Below are 20,425 nucleotides of genomic sequence, written 5' to 3'. Positions count from 1 at the left end.
GACACAAGCTCTGTACCTCAAAACTCTGTTGAAAATAGCTTAAGCTAAGGCTTTAGGATGTGCAGAAATCAAGATATAACTCTAAAGTGGAGAATGACTCCTTGGTTGTACAGTACTTGGAGGAGGCTGTTGTGCAAGGTGCTGAGGTAGAAAAGGCAGCAACAAATAACCCTCTATCCAACACTCTTAGCTAGCTGTGGGTCCCAAATCCAAACCATAGAAATGAGAGGCAAGTTTGGCCCCTGGTGTAAAAGAGGCATGACTGTCCTGCATGCAACCAGTCACTTTCTCATAGAATTTTAAGCTGTTCAAAAACGGGGAATTCATGCGTGTTTTTGTAACTTCATTTTAGGTCAACATGGTCCTGTTTAGTGTTTACTAAAAGAGGAGAAACAAAACAAAAGGAGACAAAAAAATTGTTATCACTCAGACATGCCTTTTTGTTTGGGGGTAGGGGTGGCAGCTGGGAATTCCACTGAGCCCCATTCCCAGTCTATACTCTTTCTCCCAACAGAAGTTTTTGTTCTCAACTAGAGCATTAAACTCTTGCAGGGAAACTCATACGCAATGGTACTGATAAATGATCTGGCAGAGTTTTACCAGCTAAGAATCAGGGAAAGAGTGGAGAGACGGCTCAGAGGTTAGGAGTATTTGTTGATCTTGAAGAACTCTAGTTTGATTCTTGCACCTCACAATTCTCTGTAACTCTGGTTCTACAGGATCCAATGCCCTGTTCTTACTTCCATGGGTACATGATACACACACATACATACTTGTAGGCAAAGCACTCATAGATACAAAATACATTATTTCTAAGACATGAAGACACACATATTAAAGGAGAGAAAGTTGACAAAGTCTTCTGCTATATTTTTATTGAGCTAATTATGCAACTTTACTATAAAACTGACTTTCCTGCTTAGAAGATAATACCCAATTTTGCTAGAATCTAAATTAGTACACAGTTGCTATTATAATAGAAATTGTATTTACTATAAAATAAACTTATTTTCAGAATTTTGGTTTTAATTTTTCCAGTTAAAGTAACAACATACTCTTTTATTTACCATGAAAAATCAGGTCTTTTAAACAGTAATCAGTTACTCTTGGATAATAAAGGTATTTTGCACTAAAAAGTGGTCTACCTGAAAAATAAAATTTTATTTAAATTTAAAAAGATATAAAATAAAATTCAAATTTAAATCACATTTTAAAGTGAAAATAAAATAATTTTTATCTAGATTAAGTTAAAAATAAAATATTTCACACAAATTTTGAGATCCATATCCTGTTAACAGGACAGTAGGACATTATTATAGTCTTTTAAAGCTACCAAAAGGTGGTATATATTCTCATACACTCTCTGAATATCATTAGTTAGAGAATACTTAGGAACATTAATGTGAATGCCAGTCAGACCAAGCACAATTTCCATTTCAGCTTAAGCTTATCAGTGCTTTTATAGAATTATTTCATTTGTTTTCAGAAAAATTTGGACATGTATGATCTAGAATAATCACTCTTATAATATGAATTTTTATGGCAACTAATAAAAAGAATGTTTGAGAGCTACTAGACAATGAGAACAATATCAGAATACTCTTGTTTTTTTATTGTAATACCCTGGTAGAAATTCAGGTAATAAAACAGATTTTATATTATCATAGTTTACATAGGCCATCAATAGACAACCTCAACTATGTGAAACTATTATGCATAATTCACACTGTAAAAGAGCTGGTCATCAGACATGAACCATTTCTTTCTATTAAGAGTATTCTTGCCAGAGGAACAGAGTAAAGACATAGAAGACAGGACTAGATCTAATAGGGTTTTAAGCAAGCTTAGTCTACCTTAAGACCCAATGCCAAAAAAATGTTTTTTGGAGATCTGCTAGTCATTATTACTTTGCAGCTGGCCAATGTGACCTTAAAGGTGAACACAGAGTCAGAAGTCTCCATACACATGCAAGAGTGCTGCTTTGATTTTCTGTTGCAATCACTCTTTTTACATCACCATTTGTCTCTGGACCACCTGTCATTAGTCTAAAGTCACTGTTCAAAGAGCCTATTTCCAATGGTCTCACAGTGGGTTACCCAGGGGCAACTGTTTCCATTAGATCATAGGCACATGGTTTTAAGCACACCGCCTCCCAAAATAAGCTAAAAAGCATTTCCCAGTGCCTTCCTTTAAGACTGGCTTCACAATGGCTGCTCAAGGCCCTAGGTAGTAATATGCAAGTGCTCCACATAAGTAGTTTAGTTACATCATAGCTTAGTTACATCAAACGCTGTGGAAGCTATCCTAGGAGCCTCCACTTTGCAAGCTCTGTTACTCTATGCTTTCTGAGTATCTGAGGTTAGGGGGATGAGACTGTTCATAAACATAGAAGCTGCTGCCTTGAAGTGCTTAGGAGATGCGCATCAGTGAAGACAGGCTATGTTGTCTATCTACAGGTTTTGCACTAGATACAGAGGCTGATGCCTTTTAACCTGTTTCCTATGGCAGTTTGCAACTCAATGTCACAATGGAGTACTTTTTAAGATTTTACAGAAACCTGTGAAAGCCGAAAATGCAGTACCTCACTAACACAAGAATTTGTAAGACTTGCTTCACTATACAGCACTAGTGTGGGATTAGAAAGCCTTTTGTCTGTGGTCTCTGTACTGCGGCCTAAAGCTCAAAAGCCATGTAGACTTTCATTATCAGTCTGGTTTTCTTTGCCTTCGGTTAGGTAAGAGTTAACTGCTAAGGTTGTTTGAAACCGTCTTGCCCAGCAGAGAATTTTAATGCTCCATTTGAAACAGTCTAAAAGTGTGATCAAGATACCCCCCGAAAATATGGTATTTCTTATTGAAAATCTTATTCTCTTAATAAATGGTTCTAAATATAAAAATGTCCCTTCTCCATCCTGCCTCCCACTTATCCTTGTATTACTTGCTGTGACTAGGGCCTGGAGAACTCTGAGACCAAATGCTGCATCTTTCATAACCACACTCATTACTTATGGGAACTACAGAAGCATTTGCTTTTAATCAGCTCTTCCATTGTCATCTACGTGGAAACATATAGTTAAGAAAACTTCTATCTGGCCTTTGGAGCAAAAATTCCACCCTTGACTGTAATTACAATAGATGTTCTAATATCTTGAGATAGGAAAGATTTCAAAGTAAATTAGCATGATAATAAACAAGTTGCGTTCACTCTCCAAGGTTATGATTTAAAAATCACAGGGCTAGAGGTCTAATAACTAAAACCTGCCTCTCACACAGTTTTCTTACAAAAAAGCATACAGAAGTAAAAATGTATATATACCTTCACTGTCCTTGAATTTCTTGATTGCCACAATTTCATGTGTTTCCTGCAAAGGAAAAAGAGGCAGAGGGAAAATTATTCTCCAATCCCAACTGGGAATCAAAATTATCTGTGGGCAGAGGAACTAAGACAAAGACCAAGCATCTCCATCCATCCATTGCTCTGATTCAGAAACCTTTCTCACCCACTTTAGAGACATTGCCAAGGAAGCTTAAGAAAGGGGGTGGCAAGGGGGCAAAGAACAGACACTGACATGCTATGCATGAAACATACATTTTCACTATCAATGTCTTCAAAAGTACAGGACATAAAAGAAATAAAGAGGACATCCAGAAATAGTCATATAACTCTCAACGGTTTAGTAACCTTTTTCTCAACTTGGAATCATAATATTGTATACCTTGTATATATTACAAGGTTGTGTATGTCACTTCGAATTATATGAATAAGATTTATACCTGATGGTAAAAAAAAAAAAACTGCTTCAAACTCCATTTGTAATAGCTATTTAAATAGTCTGTCAACGAACATAGTCCAAGAGCATCTTCATTTCCTGAACAAATGCTACAGTGGCATAGATGGGTCAAAGGCTACAAATGCTAAAAGTTCCCAATACACACACCCAGGCTGGCATGCCCAAATACACCCCCTTCACAGCGTCCTTCCGCACTATAGACTATCTAATCCACAAGCGGTGCCAAAACAAATACCTCTATTTAAAAGAATATCATTAAACGTAATGTTAGTAGATGAGGCTTTTCATTAATTACATTTGTTTATTTATTGGGGGTTGAGGATGCTTGCCACAGTGCATGTGCAGAGGTCAAGGAACAATTGACGAGGTTGATCCTCTATTTCTGTCATGGAGGTCCCATGAAACAAATCCAGGTTGTTAGGTTTTCTATTACCTGGTAAATAAAATGAACTTGAGCAGAGCTAATTTTATTTTAACACTGATTCATGAGTAAAAACTTGTTGCCAAACTGAACTATTGTAGACTATGCACAATCAAATCTGATATGACTGGCCTTTGTAATTTTGACCATCAGTTTTGTGCCCTAAGTCCTTACTTGAATATGGTTATTTCTTCATATTTTGCAGTTTCATATTTTAACTATTTCATTCCTTAAATCTTTATTCAACTATAATTTACTTTAGCACACAACAAAGTGAGAGACTCCAGATTTAATATCATTTCTAAATGTTGAACTGATTTTCCCCTTTAGTGATGACGTGTAATTGTTATAGCTTAGCATCCTTATAGACAAATTCTAGATTTATGCTCAGAGCTTTCTTGTCATCTTTAATCTGGTGTAGGCTACTGACCAACCTGCTCTTATGCCAGGACCACTTTAAATGACTGGTACCTTAAACTTTTACATTAATCTGGAGTTCTAGATCCTGGTTTTCTTGTCACTTGCCTGGATAAATCTAATAGGTTTTGGCTGTTAAACCTAACCTGTAATTATATACATATGGGCTATTATGTCAACTATATTACATAGTCAATTGCTTCACCATTTAATAAAATTTCTTTTCTCCAATGGTTTTTGTATATTTGAATGCTTGATTTGTATTATGTTTTATTCAATCATAAATGTATCTCTGACTGGTTTTCTGAGGCAGTACCCTTTTTTCCCTATGACATGAACACCTTCATCCATGCAGCCAGTGGGCAGCCACAGAACTTTTGGAATGGCTTGAGGTGCAGCTTTGGGTTTGAAAGCATGTTTAGAGGCTAAAAAGAATAATGAGAGAAAGAGAGAAAGAAAGAAAGGAAGGAAGGAAGGGAGAAAGGAAGGAAGGAGGAAGGGAAAGAGGGAGGGAGAATAAATTAATCTGAGGGAAGAAAAACTGGCATTCACAGATTTTCTGTAAGCTTCAGAAGAACCCTATAAAGTACCATTCATGTCACCAATGCTAGAAATCTATATTTTTACTGAGAATGAAATGCTTTGCAAGAAATACATGTAGTAGCTATTTTTTCGAGAGGATAAAAATTAAAGGCTTTGAAGAGGTTTGCTTAGGCTGAGGAGATAGCTAGGTTGGTAAAGTGTTTTACCATGCAAATTTGAGGCCTTGAATTTGATCCCCAGACTCCATGTAAAAAAGTAAGGTGCTATGGCATGAGTTTGTAAGCTCAGTTTTGGGGAGGTAGAGACAGACATTTTCCTGAGGCTCATTGACTAGTCTAGCCTACTCGATGAGCTCCGTGACAATCTGAGAGACCCTGTCTAAAAGAATCAAGGTGGATGGCACCTGATGAACACACACACACACACACACACACACACACACACACACCATATATATATATATATATATATATATATATATATATATATATATATATATATATATATATCACCCACACATGCGCACCTCCGACATCATCCCACAAAGACCTGCTACTTTCTAACATAAATTATAGTGATAGCATAGAAGGCTCTAAACAGAGAAAAGAAATGACATTTCACTACCTGAGGACCCAGCTACACTTCCCTTGGGCATATACCCAAAGGATGCTCCAACATATAACAAAGACACATGCTCCACTATGTTCATAGCAGCCTTATTTATAATAGCCAGAAGCTGGAAAGAACCCAGATGTCCCTCAACAGAGGAATGGATACAGAAAATGTGGTACATCTACACAATGGATACTACTCAGCTATCAAAAATAAAGATTTATGAAATTCATAGGCAAATTGATGGAACTGGAAAATATCAGTGAGTGAGGTAACCCAATCACAGAAAAACACACATGGTATGCACTCATTGATAAGTGGATATTAGCCCAAATGCTCAAATTACCCTAGATGCACAGAACACATGAAACTCAAGAAGGATGACCAAAATGCAGATGCTTCACTCCTTCTTAAAAGGGGAAAAATATCCATAGGAGTGGATATGGAAACAAAGTTTAGAGCAGCGACTCAAGGAACGGCCATTCAGAGCCTGACCCACATGTGGCCCATATCTATATACAGCTACCAAAACTAGATAAGATTGGTAAAGCTAAAAAATGCATGCTGAAAGGGACTGGATATAGATCTCTCCTGAGAGACACATCCAGAGCATGTCCAATACAGAGGTCAAACCACTGAACTGAGAACAGGACCCCGTTGGGGGGAATTAGAGGAAGTATTGAAAGAGTTGAAGGAGCTTGCAGCCCCATAAAAACAACAATGCCAACCAAGCAGAGCTTCCAGGGACTAAACCACTACCGAAAGACTATTCACGGGCTGACCCAGGGCTCCAACTGCATGTGTAGCAGAGAACAGCCTTGTTGGGGGCACCAACAAGGAGAAGCCCTTGGTCCTGCCAAGGTTGGATCCCCAGTGCAGGGGAATATGGAGGGGCAATAAGGGGGCTGTATAGGGGGAATACCTGCATGGGGAGGGGAAGGGGAGGGATGGGAGCTTATGGACAGGAAACTGGGAAGGGGAATAACGTTTGAAATGTAAGTAAAAAAATATATCTAATAAAAAATAAAAGAGTACCCATCACATATCTCTTACTATCTTTACAGAATAAGAAAATAACAACAACAACAACAACGAAAAAAGAAGTGCCATGATGCTCTCTGATTTTTAGAAAATGTCTAAGTCCAATTTGGCTTTTGTTCCAAAGTGGGTACCTTATTTTTTTAACATCAAGATTCTATTAGGTCATTTCTTTTCCTTGAAATAAGAAAAAAATGAAACCATCTGTGTATATTCTAGAAGAAATCTACGTCTGTTTTCTGAACTAATATGTGAAAATTACTGATGTTCAGGAGTTTTTCCTAATAGCCTTATTATTGTAGCCACTCAAAATTTTCTAGTAACATTCACTATAAACCTCATATGTTTCCAAATGTACCTTCCGTAACTGCTTAGTCTGCTTTGTTCAGTATTACAGCACCAACACCTAGGGTATCAGGTAGGCAGTTACTATTTAGTAACCATTCAGTGAGTGCTATTCAAAATCAGTGCTCGCTACTCTGCTCTTCATTTGTTCCCTTTATATTTCTTCATCCTTCTTTATCTCGATAAAGTCTTGAATTTGCTTCCTGTTCAGTTTATTCTGTCCTATACAGAGCAAATCTCCACTGCCTCCTTTCAGGAGGTATCATAAATGTCTTGACTTAATTTGCTTGGTATACAAGTCATTTTCAAGACTGGCTGTTGCTTTGAAATCTCAAGGCAACATTTTATCTGGACTCCTCTTTTTGTAGTCCTCCTCTGCCCACACCCCATTTTTAACCTCATTCTTATTACCACAATGGAAAGAAAGTCAACAAGATTGGCACCTGCCAGCAAACTGGGAAGATGGATTTTTCAGCGACCTAAAGTTCAAATAAAAATTGAGCTAGTCAGAGCCTGCTTTCAATCGAACACCATCGTTCTCACTGGGCTTGGCTAGTTTGACCTTGGACTATGTGGGAAGGGTTCTCTGTAAAAGAAGCCAACTGAGTACGTGTCATTTGCTCTTTCCTGTGCTGGCTGTAGAGCCCAGTACCTTGGTATTGATGGCTCCCACAGTTCTTTGTGGATATTCTATGTGTTTTCCAAGCCTTCACTATTTCTTGCCTTACTTTATGTATCTGGAGCACATTAGTCTCTGAAATGATCTGGAAATCCGGATGTTAAGTGGGCTAGTGGGAAACTGAGAACTCCAGTTCCTTGGTAAGATGACTGCCTGCCTGCCTGTCAGCCACTTTACACACGGGTGCAAGTCTTTCCCTGCTCTCTTTGGCTATTTTTGCCTCAGCTGGTGTCAGAAAGCGTAATAAATAACATGACATCCAAGGGTGCTTTTTAATCTACTCTTGCTAATGAAATTCTCCCTAGAGTTTGTCACCAATCTTTGAATTTCTTTTTAATTCACGGAACTATTAAAAGTTTCTGTTTTTCTGTTTAACTATCTTTATAGGCACTTAATGGAGAGGCAGGAGGCGACATGCCAAACACTTTTACTAGTTCTACCACTACCCGGAGATGCTATCCACAATATAGATGTGGGCAAAGAAGAAACGACATGAAAATAACAGAAGAACTTGTGCTTTAAGTTCAGTTTATTTCCCAAAGCATACCATTGCCCCCACAATGTCTGCAACAGAATGTCACCAGCTGCAGTTAGCAAGATAGTCTTCATCTGTTCCTTGTTTCAGTGTCCTGCTTCAGTTTTAAAATGAGGCAGTTCAAAGCAGACATTTTAACCAGCAAAGGAAGAATGAGATAAACTATATCCACAATTCATTAATGGTCATTACAGATCTCATAATTCTACATCCTCCTTAATTTTACCTCAAAACTAGATTTTCAAGATTGCTTTAGAATACACAAAAGAAGGATGAGATAATTTTTAGATAAAGGTTTCTGGATTTTACCATGTCTATATTGAAGCGTTCAACATTTCCTAGAATAAGGGTTTTTTTTTTTTCCAGTGAAATGAAAAAGATTCAGCAGGGTATGGTTGCCACGGGCTTGTCATTTTGGCATTGAGAACACAGAAGCAGTAGGCAAGAGCTTGGAGACCAATCTGGTTCACATGGAGGCATTGTCTCAAAAAAGCAAAGGTGGGACGTGGCATGCGGAGTTAACGGGAGAAAATGTGTGTTCTGAGTAGTACCGAACTGGAGAAGATCTGGAAGGCTTATAGTTATTCTTGCATCAAGTTCTCAACTCCATTACAAACAAACCAGCCTCTAATCATATTGGACAGAGACTACAGTCACTCCTATTGCTGAGTGTTGAAAGCCCCGAAGTCATTTTGCTTTCTATGTTAAAATATGCAGCATGCATTGTGGAACAGGAAAAAGAAACCACTGTTTCTCTCCTCGTCTTCTCCTCACACACTAAGTTATTTCAAAGGTTATATTCAATAATTCATTTTCTAGTTATTCTCCGAGGAGACTCTTTCCTAGGAGAAATGCTTTTCTTCATCTACATAAGGGATACAACGATAACCAAAGTATTTTCAGTCATTCCACATGTTATACGCAAAGTTCTCCAATAGTCAGTGTTCACACATTCACATGCCCCCCTCAAGTAGAAACAAAATTTTAGTCACAGACAAACTTTATTGGCTAGTATGGGATCCAGAAAGGCAAACTTACTTTGTTTTCATTTTAAAGGCAGACAGAATCTCATGTAGCCAAGGCTAGCCTTGAACTTTTGATCATCCATCCTGCCTTCACTTCTCAAATTATGGGATTATAGGCATGAGCCACAATACGAGGCCAATATAAGCTTTATTCTAGATTACCATTTTAGAAATAATTTTTATATCAGGTCTCATCCTAAGCACTTCCCATGGATTATTTCATACAATCCTCAAATCACTACTCTAAGGATCTTGTCCTGCACACTTTCGAGACGAGGATGCTGAAGAGAATGGAAAAATGGAAAAAATAATGAGCCATAAGTATGAAGAGGGCATTCAGAAACCCATAACTTTGTGTGTTAAAGCAGAGAGATAAGGATGCTGAGTTTCCTCGTACAAAAGCATAAGCTAAAAGCACCACAGACAGCTAAGAGAAAGGAGAACTGAGATTTCAAACCCTAATTGATTCTGGGTGTCATTTCTCAAGCATGGTAGTCTTATACGACCTCTACAAGCAATAAATGAATGTATACTGTAGGAAAGGGTAATAAGTTCTAACATGTATGCATGTTCCTAATCATAGCTGTTATTATCTATATTAAGGGATGTTTTTATTAAATGCATAAATATTTCATGATTATCTATAATCATTATTTTTATGAACATCTTCAAAAATAACAGACTGCGATTACTTTTTATATTATGAGTAAAATTATAAAATGAAAGCAAATTGAAGCATGATATATATTTCAAGGCAGGTAGAATACATGTGTAATGCCTTTTCCATAGAAATACAAAATATTACCTATTATATACAATGATAAATGCTAGTGTTTGTGAACTGCATTGGATTACTTGAAAACTACCATAGTCTAAAAGGCAGGGTTACCTCTAAATTTAAATATGTGAGACCAAATCAGGAAGGAAACAATTGGGCATAGGCAGGAAGGAAGACATCTCAATCTGTCAATTAACAAATGCCTGCTGGGTCTCTGCCGTGGGTAAGGTTTTCTGCTGCTGGGTTTGACATGAGGGAGTCAATGAAGCTGGCTCCTGTACACAGAAGTCTATCAGATGCTGTTTAACAGTGCATGATAGTAAGTGGAAAATTCATGACACAAGTTGAAAAATGCAACAGATGTTGTATGACGTACCACAGAAGCTCAAAACAGGTTAGTCATGCAAATGTACAGAAAAATATACACTCCAGACTCAGCAGCAGAACATATCTTGTTTGTGGCGTGTGTCTGTGTCTGTGTGTGTGTGTGTGTGTGTGTGTGTGTGTGTGTGTGTTGTTTTATCCTTGCTTTTGGACATATAAAACATCACAAACTTAGCTTCATTCATTCCCAACTACCTCTTTCTAGGGGTACTTAAAAATATTGCTGTTCATTATTTCTTTGGGGAAGGGTAGGCGGTGCTGAGCGTATGGAGGTCAGGAGACAACTTCCAGGAGATGGCTTTCTCCTTCTACCATGTGAGTCCTGGTAGTGGACTCAGGGCTTCAGGCTTAGAAGCAGGGGCCTTTACCCACTGAGCCATACCAATGGCCTTCTCCAGAGGTTACCTCTCTCCTGGAGTTAGATTGCATCATTCCCCCTACAGATTTTTTTCTACAATTGTCTAGACAATAAAAATTATCTAAGTAGCATGTTATAGTACACATTTGGGAGGGAGAAACGTTTTTCTTCTTTTAAAAAATATCAATGTGTATCTGAGGCAGAAGCAGAAACCCACGAAGTGCAGCTCAGTTGAATGTACCCCCTTTTCCAAGACAACTGAGACTGCTTTTACCTGTCATGTAGGAGAAGGGACACGCAGGTGTTACCATATGTTCAACAGTGCATGGGGCAGTCCCTACAACACAAGAGTATCTAGTACCAAATGCCAATACTGTTGCTACTAATTTTAAATACTCATTTTATGATGGTCTATTCATAACTGTTTAATCATTTTAAATAATTTTTGGTATTCACTTGTAGATACTATTTCTTTTTAAAAAAAGAAAGAAACAAACAAACAAACAAAAAATAACCCACCAAACTGGTCACCTAGCAGATATAATGGCACACACCTTTAATCCTAACACTTGGGATGCCGAAGCAGGTAAATCACTATGAGCTCCAGGCTAGCCTGGTCTACACAGTGGGGCCCATGACAGTCAAATCTACACAGTGATACTAGGTCTCAAAACAACAACAGCAGCAGCAATAACAACAAATTTATCCTACTTTTTTAAAGACTTGCCTGTTACCTGAAAGTTTGAAATTATTTCAGGCAAAGTTCGCCAAACAAATTGAATATATTTAAATTTTACAATTTAAAATGTTTATTTTACTTTTCAATGATTTTAATTCAAAGTGAATTATATCACTTCCTCCTTCACTTCCCCCAACCTCTCCCTCGAAATTCCTATGTCATCCCACTCTCAAGTTAATAGCCCCTTTTGCTTTAGTTACATACACATATCTATATATGTGTGTACAAGTACACTCAAACAAAACCTGGTGGGTCCACTATGTATACGTGTGTGTAGGTACACTTAATTTCAAGGCTGACCACCCTGCACTGGACAATCAATAAATCCTCATCCCTGGGAGTGGCTAATTCTCTTCTCCCAGCAGTCAATAGTTGCCTGTAGTTCTTTGGGAATAGGACTCCGTGAAATTTTAATTGGAAATGCAAAAATTAAAAGATCAATTCTCAAAAAAAGTATTAAAACTATTAATCATGGCATTAAAAAAACTACACCCATTTTAACAAAATAATGGTTACTTTTACAATGACTCCAGTAAGATGTTATATGACAAAATATACCAAAAGGGAAGCTGGAGAGAGAGCTCAATGGGTAAGAACTCTTCTAAAGGACTAGAGCTTGCTTCCCAATATACACAGAGATGGCTCACAATGACCGATATAACATTAGTTCCAGGGGGACTCACAGCCTTCTTATTGTCTCCATGGGCACGGCAGACATGTGGTGCACATACACAAACATGGAGCATACATAATACTCAAGTACACAGATACATATTATGGAAACACACACATATATTAAAAGCTATTAAAACATATTTTTTACTTTTCTGTTAAAAATTCAGTGACACTTTCTATTTGACCAAATCAATTTAGCTAAGAACCATCATCTATACCAAAATGCAACAGAATTGCTAGTAAGACTCATGCTGCTGAGGCAGTGCCATAACAAGCATTGGTATGAACTCAGAACTACATTCAGTTTGAATTTACTTCTATCTAAGAAAACCTTACTATTTAGTGAGGAATATAGGACAAATTCTATGTATTTTACTACTTCATGCTCAGACTTTAAAATGAGCAGTCTCATGAAAACATTAATACTTTTTAACAGCATGTAACCAAAATAGATATAAAGAAAGTTTTGTGTTTTTCTTAGGGATTTTTTTTTGGGGGGGTTGTTTTTCTTTTCTTTTTGGCCCCTGCGGGCAAAGTCTCACATAGTCTAGGCTGCCATCAAGCATGCTATGTAGCTGAGGATGACTTTGCACCTCTGCTCCTCTGACCTCTATTGTCAAAGAGCAAGGCTCATTGATATGCACCATTACACTAAGGGTCGGGCAGTGGTTTCACAGCATGTGTTACATGTACATGCTCCTGTGGGTATGCATATGTGTGCTTGTTAGTATGCATGCATGACAACTGACATCAAAATTAGATTAATGGGTGTCTTGCCTCAATCGTATTCTACCTTTAAAAAGCAAAATTTAATAAATTATATGAGTGTTTTGCCCACATGCTTGTAAGTAGACTACATGTGTGCAGTGCCTATACACAACACAAGAAGGAATCAGACCCCCAGAACTGGAGTCATACAGAGGTGTAAGCCACCATGTGAGTGCTAGGAACTGAACTGTCCTCTGCAGAGCAAGTGCTCTTGCCAATATAGCCATCTTTCTAGCCCCCACCTTAAATTTTTTAGACAGTCTTTTATAGAACTGGAAACTCATTAATTTGGCTTGGCTGACTGGCCAATATGCTTCAGGTATACAACTGTCTCTGCTCCATAAAACCTACCCTCGGTGCTGAGGTGACAGTCCCAGTCATTAAGTCTTTCATTTTTATGTAGGTGCTGAGGATCCAAGCTCAGTGTTCAGAACTGTGTGGCAGGTACCATATCAACTTACAACTAGAGCATCTCCACATCCCTACTCCCATGTTGTTTTCAAATGTGGTACAATGATGGAGCCCAGAGCTTTGTGCAGGCTAACCAAGTACTCTACCAACTGAAACACATCTCTAGCAGAGAAATGGCATTTTACAGTGGCACTTCCTATGGAGAAAACTATCTTCAAGCCAAGTCAGTGGTAACTCCTATGCAACAAATTCTGATTTTTTTCTTTAGGTCCATAAAACGTAGAATACCTTTTACCCTCAGTAAGCCAGATATGCCCTCTGTGAATATTTAGTTGAGACATAAAATGGGAGTACAAAAGTATAATTTATTCAGACAGAATGCCTAATCATTCTCAATGTTCCTCTACTAAACCTGGACCTGTTCCCAATTCTGAATCTCAGTGAATGGTAGCCAGAAATTTAGAATCTCTCTTCTAATCTCCTACATCTGGCTTATATCATCTGAATCTTTCTAAATATATATGAATGCTCCCATCACAGGTCGAGCCTTTAGCATCCCCAAGCACCAGGATCTCCTTTAATCCACTTCAATGTTCCCCAAACTCCACAGTCTTAAAACTCTACCACAGTCCCACCTCCAGGTGGTTGGCGAGACCGTTGGGTGATCAGAACACAGGACAAACCTTTACTTTCCTCCTCTCTCCAGGTCTCATGTGTTTGTCAAGCTGCAGCCGTTTTTTTGACTCACCCTCCCACTACAGGGCTATTCATCTTGCCCCCAACCAACTCAACTTCCCATGCATGGTTCACAGCCTCTGAGAAGTTATAACCCATAAGAAATGCTTACTAGGGTTACAGTGCACCATCAGGCTCTGACTCTTTGCTAGAGCAAATTTGTAAATAACCACTCTATACATTCAGCAAAAAAGGCAAACAGTGAAGGATTGCGAATACTTATCTGTACTAAGTCTATTGAAAACACAGATCCTGATGACCCATGTCATCCTTCTTCCTGGGCCTCATTTACTAGTCTAACAAAGAAATGGACTTCCCTGCAATAATTGTAAAAAGGAAGAAAAAGAGCTATCTATGTCTTGGTACACAAGGAAAGGCATATCAACAAAGCAAGAACTAAACTTGTTCTTCCCAGGTTGGTTTTTCATTTCCTTTTTCTTTTGGTGCTGAGCATCAAAACCAAGGCCTTGATCTTAGTAGATAAGTTTTCTACCACTTAGTTATATCCCATCCCCATTTCTGGATTCCTTTGTTTTGCTTTTTGTAGACACAGTATTCCCAGGGGGTGGAGAGATAGCTCAGTGGTGAAGAGCATTTGCTTGCTCTTCCAGAGGTTGAGTTTAATTCCCAGTAACCACGTGGTGGCTCACAACAGAGCACTCAGTTACATAAAGTACATGAATAAAAATGTTGTGGCTTAAAGAGGAATGACCCCCATAGATAGACTCATGTATTTGCATGCTTGGCACGTAGGGAGTGGTACCATTAAGAGGTGTGGTCTTGTTGGAGGTGTGTCACTGTAGAGGTGGGCTTTAGCTAGGTGTGGCAATCTCACCCTGCTGCCTGTGGATGAAGATGGAGAACTCTGAGCTCTGTCTCCAGCACCATGGCTGCCTGCATGCTACCATCTGTCCCATGATGATAAGGGACTAAATCTTTGAAACTGTAAGCCAACCCCAATAAAATGTTTTCCTTTATAAGAGTTGCAGTAGTCATGGTGTCTCCTCATAGCAATAAAACCCAATCTAAGACAGAAGTTGGCATTAGCATAGGTGGGTATTGCTGTGGCAGACTTGGCCATGTTTTTGGAAAGATTGTGGAAGGACCTTGAAACTTTGGGCTAAAAACACCACTGAGTGTTAAGAGCTCAGTGGGATATTCTTTAGAAGCTTGGAAAATGGGAATGTTGACAGCAGTGCAGAAGATAGAGACCTGGTTTGGGGAGTTTCAGAGGGAAGTTTAAAGACTCAATCAGCGTCGTTTGCTATTTTGAATTAAGATTCTGTGGTTCCAGTTAATTAGAGCTGAATCAGCTGTGATTAACAAGATACCATAACTACTAGTGTGAAACCTTTGCTTTGCTAGGACACTCTGGGCAGCTAGTGCTGGGAATTCAGCAGTGATTAAGAAGAGAACAGCATCGTTGTAGTGAAATCATCTGGGAAGTGTTTCCTGAGAGCACAGAAAAACTGTGGCTGACATGGTTGTACCTTCTATTGGCACCCAGACTTGGTAATGTGTAAGAGTCACCCAGGTGGTACTGGTTTTGGAGGCATGAAGGGGGTCATGGAGAGCAGCTGAGGCTTGGCACAGTGAGAGGCCATGGAAGGCCATTGGTGCAGGTGCAGCCTCAGTGAGAGTTGAAGACAATTCAGTGAGGACTGAAGGGGTCATGCAGAAAAGTTAAGGCTTGGCACCAGGAAGAGAACCTATGAGAGGCCATTGGTGAAAGTGCAGCCCAGTTACAGCAAGAGACCCCAGCAGTTTTTGAGATGCCAATACCACGGGATGACCGCCAAGAATAGCAACACTAGTGGAGCAGAGCCAGCTGGAGTCTAAAAGACAAGCTGTGTGTGCTGCAGAGGGCAGAGCTGGAAAAGTGATCCAAGCCCTTTGGAGAAATCCAGAAGATCGTGACTAGATCCCAGACATTGCATAATTGGAGTTCGGATTTGATTTGATTTGGTTGTGACTGTGCCCCGATTTTCCCTCTTAAAACTAAGAAAGTAGTTGGTTTATTTTTTTTATTTTATTGGAGCCCACAATAAATTTTAAAGTGACTTTGAATTTAAAAGACAATGGCTATTTTAAATGGATAGAACTAGAAAATATCATCCCGAGTAAGGTAACCGAGACCCAAAAGAGCATGCATGGTATGTATTCACTTATAAGTAGACAGCCATAAAGTATGGGATAACCATGTTACAATCCACAGACCCAAAGAAACTAATAAGGAGAGCTCAAGAGAGGATTCGTGACTGTCACTCAGAAGAGGAAATAAAACACATTGGAGGTGAATGGAGGGAACTGGGGGAAAGAGGAGAATAAGGATGGGAATTGGGTGTTAAAAGAGGGGGCAGGAGAGAGAACAGAAATTGGTGTGGGGCATCTCTGGGACTAGCCAGAGACGGGGGTGGGGGCTTCCCCTTCTCTAAGAAGAAGGGGAGGGGATAATGGGGGAAAGGATCTATGAGGTAGGACTGGTAGGAGAAGGGCCTGTGACCAGGATGTAAAGTGCATGAATAAATTAATAGGAAAAATAAAGGGACTGAAATTTTAATATGTTTGAATTTGTGATGATTGTGTGTGGGACTTTTAAAGTTATTTATACTTTTAATGTGAGATATTTGATATGAATAAGAAAAGACAGTGTTCGGTGAGTCAAGTTGACAAGGGGTCAATTGTATGGGCTGGTTTTGACACAAGCCAGAATCATCACAGAGGAAGGAGTCTTAGTTGAGGAAATGTCTCCATGAGACACAGCTGTAAGGCATTTTCTCAATTAGTGATCAAGGATGGGGGGGCCTATTGTGGGTGGTGCCATCCCTGGGCTGATAGTCTTAGGTTCTATAAGAAAGCAAGCTGAGCAAGTCAGGGGAAGCCTGCCAGTAAGCAGCACCCTTCCATGGTCTCTGCATCAGCTCCTGCCTCCAGGTTCCTGTCCTGTTTGAGTTCCTGTCCTGACTTCCTTCAACAATGAACAGCAATATGGAAGTGTGATTTCCTCCCTAACTTGCTTTTTGATCATGGTGTTTTGTTGTAGCAATAGAAACCGTGACTAAGACAATAAATAAATCTAAAAAAAAAAAAAATAGAAAGAAAGAAAAAAGTAAAAGAAAGAAAAGAAAACATGAAATGAAGGAAAGAAAAGAAAAGAGGACACAGTATTGCCTAGGAAACACAGTTGAAAATATTGTTCTTCTGGCCTTTAGAATTTTTTCAAAAATGACAATTCAGAGACATAAGATCCCTCATCTCTGGCCCTAGCCCTCACCAGAAGTCCTTTAGTGGGCAGGAATTTAAATTAGCTCTTAAAGTACTAAAAAAATGACACTGCCTTGGTAAATGGTAAATGCATGTGTTGCTACTTGACTGCCCTGACCTCCAGAAGGTCTTCCAAATGTACTGCAAAGCTGAGGTTGCTTTCCTCTGTCAAGATTGCTTTCATAACAGGGCTGTGAATGGCCGAATGTGCTAGGTTGTGTGTGTGTGTGTGTGTGTGTGTGTGTGTGTGTGTGTGTGTGTGTGTGTGTGTGTGTGTGATGTGCTTCTCTCCTTGAAACAATCAAATGGTTCTTTTTTGGGCCAGTGAGTTGACTGAGTAAACATGCTTGCTATACAAGACTAGTGACTGGAGTTCAAAGCTCAGTATGCATGTAAAGCATGTAAAGGTAAAAAAGGGAAGCAACTCTACAAAGCAGCCCTTCTCACCCTCTTATACACTCCCACACAAACACAAATATTTACATATGGTTTTTAAGGACATGGTTTCACCATGTATATATCCAATGGTTGTCCTGGAATTCACTCTGTAGATCAGGCTGTCTTGGAACTCACAAAGATCTGCCCACCTCTACCTCCAGAGTGCTGGGATTAAAGGTGGGCAGCACCATGTCCAGATTAAAATAAGTTTTAAAAAGGTTCTCTTCCACAGTCACCTCTTCTAGTCTGTGTGCAACTTGCTTTAGTCCAGCAAAAATGAACCTCTAACTACTGCTATCACACATTCGCACCATCTGAGAGATGCCCAGTATTGGAACAGCCATAAGATTGCTAGCTGGCTAACAGTTGTGAAGCTATGTAGTATGGCATCTTTAAGTCCTTAGGGCAGTGAGTGTCTCACAGTACTTAGAATGAAGTTGAACTATTTTTATTTCTACAATAAAAATCAAAGTTTCTGCAAAAGCTGACACTTGATATTTCAGTGCCAAAAATATCAGAATGAAACACATAAAACTCTTAGACTGCCTAGATGAAAGATGCACAAAAAACCACACACGAAAAGTAAGCTACTGTGAGGACTGCTAGTATGTGCCAGTGTTCACTGTTAGAGCCGGTCAGTATCAACCTGACCAGACGCTGGCTGACAATGTCAAAGGACGGTGCGAGGAGACGTGTTTACAGGGAAACAAGGCACGGAAAATGGCTCATCTTGTTTCGTACAAGAAAGCAGGCGTGCCTTTTGTTGCTGTTTGCATGGGCTAGAGATGAAACTTAGGGTCTATCACCAGCTAGGCAAGGGTTCTACCACTGAGCTACACCTCTAACCCTACTGTGTTGTAGGTCACTTTTATTCTTGTGTGTGTGTGTGTGTGTGTGTGTGTGTGTGTGTGTATTAGTTACACCTCAGTTAAGTAGATTTAAGATGCGTCACTTAAAGTTGGAGAGAGATGTAGCTCATTGCTAGAGTGCTTGCCTACCATTTACAAGGCCCTCTTTTCAATCTCTAGTACCATTTAAAAAACACTTTGAAAAAGAATTTACGTCATAGTTACAGATTAATACAAACTTACTCAATGTTGGCTGTGCAGAAAAGGTAATTAACAAAACTGTTCAAAAACTGAAATCTAGTTATCAAGATAAAAAATAAGATGCCCAAGATTAAAACAGAGACTGAAGGAACACCCATCCAGAGCCTGCCCCACATGTGGCCCATACATATACAGCCACCCAATTAGACAAGATGGATGAAGCAAAGAAGTGCAGACCGACAGGAGCCGGATGTAGATCGCTCCTGAGAGACACAGCCAGAATACAGCAAATACAGAGGCGAATGCCAGCAGCAAACCACTGAACTGAGAATAGGTCCCCTGTTGAAGGAATCAGAGAAAGAACTGGAAGAGCTTGAAGGGGCTCGAGACCCCAAAAGTACAACAATGCCAAGCAACCAGAGCTTCCAGGGACTAAGCCACTACCTAAAGACTATACATGAACTGACCCTGGACTCTGACCCCATAGGTAGCAATGAATATCCTAGTAAGAGCACCAGTGGAAGGGGAAGCCCTGGGTCCTGCTAAGACTGAACCCCCAGTGAACTAGTCTATGGGGGGAGGGCGGCAATGGGGGGAGGGTTGGGAGGGGAACACCCATAAGGAAGGGGAGGGGGGAGGGGGATGTTTGCCCGGAAACCGGGAAAGGGAATAACACTCGAAATGTATATAAGAAATACTCAAGTTAATAATAAAAAAAAAATAAGATGCCCAAACAAGTTTCCCTAATCTGGTCACACATCAAAGAGAATCTCTTCAAATACAAAGGGAGAGAGACAAGCTAGGTGTGGTAACCTGGAATCCTACCTAGTCAGGAGGAAGGATGACAGCTAGAGGTCATCATGATAGAAAGACCTTATCTTCTGAGAAAAGGAGGATGGTGATGTGGAGAAACAAATGTCCTTTCAAAATATTCTGGCTCGACAGTAAAAGATTATATAAAATGAGATACTGGATTTGCATATGTCTACACCTTTATACAAATATATACAGATGTCCTCAAGAGGCCTCGTACATAGCAAATTCAGACTTTGGCATCGTCACATGAATGAAAATTTCAGAGATGATGCAGCAGTGATGCCTGTCAGCATGTACTGTGGTTAAGTGGTATTAACCGTCTCTGCCTGCACTGCAGTTGTTTGTGCGAATTGTGATTTTTGTTCTTCATTTCATTGCGCCCTTATTTTATAACAATAAGGACGTAATGAGAAAATGAAAGTTCCACTTGTATTGATCAAATAATTAAAAATCAAGATGGCATTAACTAGGCACGCCAAATACAGGCTCAATCAGATGGTCACCGGGCTTATGGGACATTCAACGCTGATGGGAGAATACAAAATTTAAATTTAAATGAAGACTATACCTCATCAAAGATTATCTTGCTATGGCAGCAACACTAA

At 39.4% G+C, this 20,425-nt stretch overlaps 1 protein-coding gene across 4 annotated transcripts in view; it reads right to left on the bottom strand.

The window, feature by feature from the left end:
- Cdkl5 (cyclin-dependent kinase-like 5) overlaps window positions 1-20,425 on the bottom strand; it is a 223,980-nt gene that overhangs the window by 104,681 nt on the left and 98,874 nt on the right. For all 4 annotated transcript variants that reach the window (NM_001421533.1, XM_087598823.1, XM_087598824.1 and 1 more), the window contains exon 4: window positions 3,316-3,361. In NM_001421533.1, coding sequence (NP_001408462.1) covers window positions 3,316-3,361 — 46 coding nt within the window. The remainder of the gene's footprint in view (window positions 1-3,315; window positions 3,362-20,425) is intronic.

The sequence above is a fragment of the Rattus norvegicus genome, chromosome X (assembly GCF_021556685.1).
Source record: "Rattus norvegicus strain SHRSP/BbbUtx chromosome X, alternate assembly SHRSP_T2T, whole genome shotgun sequence".
NCBI lineage: Eukaryota > Metazoa > Chordata > Mammalia > Rodentia > Muridae > Rattus > Rattus norvegicus.
The sequence above is the reverse complement of the archived record's forward strand: the minus strand, read 5'-3'. Positions and strand labels throughout refer to the sequence as shown.